The sequence below is a fragment of the Plectropomus leopardus genome, unplaced genomic scaffold (genome assembly GCF_008729295.1).
Source record: "Plectropomus leopardus isolate mb unplaced genomic scaffold, YSFRI_Pleo_2.0 unplaced_scaffold29661, whole genome shotgun sequence".
NCBI classification, from domain to species: domain Eukaryota; kingdom Metazoa; phylum Chordata; class Actinopteri; order Perciformes; family Serranidae; genus Plectropomus; species Plectropomus leopardus.
Window position 1 is genome coordinate 1,000 of NW_024632336.1, and position 3,999 is coordinate 4,998.

Sequence of the window (3,999 nt, forward strand, 5' to 3'; positions counted from 1 at the left end):
GGTCCTCTCCGTCTGTTGTGAAGCTGTTGTGAAGCTGTTGTGAAGCGGCGGAGCTCGTGCATGTGGATTTTGCTAGCTTTCCAGAATGACCAAACCTACCTTTAATCCTCTTATTGAGGATGTCGGGAGAAGTTTGTCTTTGAGTCACATAGTTTTAAGTTTTAGGAAAAACCTCCTGGTTTAAGTTAAAATGAAAACATTTTTTGTTCAGTCAGAAAGCATTTTCTGACAGAATAAACCAGTTTTACTTATTTCAAATTATTTAGATGTTTTGTTGTTTTTTTTTAATTTTCTGGCCAAAAGCAAAAAAAAAAACAGGGTGGCAGCTTCCTCTGTAACCGACTGCTTTTAATATCGGCTCATATTGATCATCGGCCCCTAAATCGAATTGAAATCTTATCGTGGCAGACTTTGTGATATCGGCAAATATCGCATCACTGTCCAAAGCATCGATAATCATATCGTGATGGAAGCAGTGATTTACACTCCCAGTAAACGGCCCTAAAAGTGTGTGAGGAACATTAACCCCTCAGTGAAACAGATTTCAGAATAAGTGCACAAAATAAATCGTCTCACCTTCTGCGAGAGCAGCTCGTGTTCAGTGTCCGCTGGAGTCTTTTCGCAGAGTCTCTTTCTCTCTGAGTGACGCTTCGACTCCACAGGAAGCTGCTCACAAACGGAAGTAAATCCCTGAACCGGACTGACCGGCGAGGTCTGCGCGGCGGCTGCAGAGTCAGCATCGCCCCCACAGCGACCTCCGTCTTTACAGTCACAGCAGCCGCTCCTCTTCCACCTCCGGCTCGTAGGAGATTCCCTCACAGACGAGGACGATGAGGATGACGAGGGTGATGATGAGGATGATGATGAGGGTGATAATGAGGTTGATGATGAGGATGATGATGAGGGTGATGATGAGGATGATAATGAGGGTGATAATGAGGATGATGACGGTTGCGGCGACTCCTCCGCCTGCTGAGGACTTAATCTCTTCGGGCTGTCGTAGTCGTCCTCATCGCTGGCAAGCCAGTCAATGGAGTTATCCGAGTCCGAGGACGACATGTTGGAGCTAGACTGTCAGCCGGCAGAGAGCATCACGGACCTGCCGGGCAACACACACACACACACACACACACACACACACACACACACACACACACACACACACACACACAGCATGTCAGCAGATAAATCTTTTAAGTATGTGTTGTGTTTCTGCTCAGATTTCTGCCTGGAAATACTGAACATTTTAACTCTATGCTTACCAGACTTTTTTTAAACCTACAAACTCAAGCGTAGATCCAAAACCTACACAAATACAGAAACTGTCAGAGTGAATTTTTTAGAAATAATAAACAAATAATTTAATAAATAATGCACGAAACATCTAAATATTTGCATTTAATGTTTATTTGCAGCCTTAAAATCCTGGAGTTTTGTGTTTGAATATTTCTCTCAAAAAACTTCAGGAACAACATGATACAGAATATAAATCATCCTTTCAGACAGAGTGGAAAAGATTAATTTGAAGAGATGCATCGGGAGAAGTAGAAAGACAAAACTTAAAGTTTACAAGGTTAAAGAAGTATTTCAAGGTCTCTCCATAATCTGCTTCGTCTCTGCAGCAGAAAAACACAAAGACTTTGAAACTGGTGCAGCATGAGCGAGAAAACACAGAAGTAGGAGTGTGGCAGAAAACCTACAACTACCAGAATGCACTGCACCACACCAGACAAATATAATGGTGATATAATGTGGACTGTCCATTTAACACAATAGCAGTGTAATTCATTTAACTCTTTGATACCTGGATCAAAGTCACTGCTACATGCAGATGCCTTTCACAAGTACTTAAACAACAGCCCTTAGCTTAGTCTCTCTGCAATTAACAACTACAGATTTATTTATTTTATTACAATTTCTTAGCACTTTACAGAGACATTTCCTTGTTATCATTTTCATTTTTTCTTTTCCATTGCTTTTTAAATTTAATTTTTTTTTTTTTTAATGTTTTGGGTTTTTTATTTTTGAAAAATTTTCAGGTAATTTCCTTGCACTTTTTACTATTTTTTTTTTGTAATTTCTTCATCACAATCCTCATCATCTTGTACCTATGTTTTTGAAAGTAATCAAGCCACTTTGCCGAGGTTTCAAAGGGTTAAATCCCCAGTTTTTCCCGCACACAGAGACATCAGAGCTCCGCAGCTCGACATGACTGAACATCCAGGCGGCAGATTAAATAACCTCCTCAGCCTCCTCCAACCGGCAGCTCGTCCAACATTATGTAAGAAAAAAACATCCAAACACACGGACCTGTTTTAGCTCACATGCACACGCGCAGCTCAGACGCATTCATTTCCTCAACTTAGTGTCTAAAAGCAACACATGGAGACGTTCACGCGCCGCCGGAGCGCGTCTCAAACACGCAGAAATCAGAAACGCTGCAGAAGTTGAGCGGCGGAGAAGCTGACCTGGATGTTCGCAGCGGCGCAGAGCCGCGACTCAACCCGCAAACAGCACCTCCAAACCCGGCTTCAGCGCGCGCACCGCAGCCCATCTGCTCCTCATCACGGTCACAATAAATGAACGTAAATCCAGGTGAGATATGAGAGCAGAGAGGCGCGTGCGTGTGTGCGCGAGCAGCAGACCGTCACTTACCAAAAGTGCACGGTGCGTCTCCCGTCCGGCTCCGTGAGTTGAGGACATGCAGCAGACAGTGTGTGTGTGTGTGTGTGTGTGTGTGTGTGCGTGTCCGTGTTTGTGTGTTTGTGTGTGTGTGTGTGCGGACTGGTGATGGAGTGACACCATGAGAGCAGCAGACGCAGGAGGCGGGCGGGAGTCCCGTCCCATCCAGCGCGTGCAGCCTCTCCCTGGGCAACGTGTCCGGGAGGGGCGGGGCTCCGTCGTCTCCGGTCTGCAGCTCCTCACCGACGCCGCTGTCTGAAACACACACACACACACACACTCAGGCACACACACACTCACGCGCGCGCGCGCGCGCACACACGCAGATGGAGATTATTGTGGAAAAATAAACTGTTGCAAACACAAATTACGCACGTGATAACGTCATGACGAAACATTGTAACGTCACTGTTCCTCAATTAAACTCTCCCATTGGATCAGAGGCGCTGCAGCACGTGACCAGCAGAGGGACTAATTAATGCTGCGTTCAAGGACACCCTGGAAATGTCCGTTTTTACGCGCTTTTCATCCTTCCTGCTGTGATAACTGTGTGTGTGTTGATGCATGTGTCCTAAATGTAGTCCAGATTGTGTATCTGAGTGTAATCAGTGAATTTGCAGCTCAGCTCCTACAATAAGTCTAAAATACACTGTGGAAACTAAATAGTTACATTCAGACTGTTCAGGTCCAAAAATGCTCCATTGAAACCCATTCAAACTGACATTTTTGATCCCACAGCCATCATTTACTTAGCATGTAGTATTTTGAAAATAGATAATTTTGTGGCGTTTTTTTTCATGTAAAAACATAGTGGAATCATGACAAGAACCTGACATTTTAAGGGTTAAAATTTGGAAAATTACTGAATATTTGATTTTATGATTAGGACTGATGTTGGTTTAAAAAACCCAAAAAAGAAAAAAGTGAAAGTAGAAAATAATATAAATGTAATGCTTGATTTTGAAAACCACGTCTTGTGTGCAGAACAATATGAGTGTGTGTTATATTAAAGCAGACCTAATGGAATTGGATATTTTCAGCGCCGTTTTACTTTCTCGACTATTGAAAGTGCTTTACACTGCATGTCACACTCACATGTTCACACACACATTTATTCACTGACGGCAGCAGCAATGTGTCGATCTGCTCATTAAGGTCTGATCTCAGCATTCACACACGGGTTCTCACTCTCGCGGCTTTCAGGAACTTCGACTCTTAAATATACGAACAGGACGAGCTGCTTTTCCTCCTGAGTCACAGCTGCTGTGACTGCTCGTAGGACTGAGCTCATTTTTGTATCTCTGCCAAGAAACTCTT

The 3,999-nt window shown here is 43.7% G+C and overlaps 1 protein-coding gene across 1 annotated transcript; it reads right to left on the minus strand.

Annotated features, from left to right (window-relative positions):
- Positions 1-576: 576 nt before the first annotated feature.
- On the minus strand, positions 577-2,722 carry LOC121938501 (putative protein TPRXL; the record flags this gene model as incomplete). The annotated part of the gene is made up of 3 exons (XM_042481740.1): positions 2,656-2,722; positions 951-1,099; positions 577-872 (listed from the first exon to the last, which is right to left on the minus strand). Coding segments are annotated over exons 2-3 (405 nt in total), but the record flags the coding sequence as incomplete, so codon positions are not given.
- Between the last annotated feature and the right edge of the window lie 1,277 nt (positions 2,723-3,999).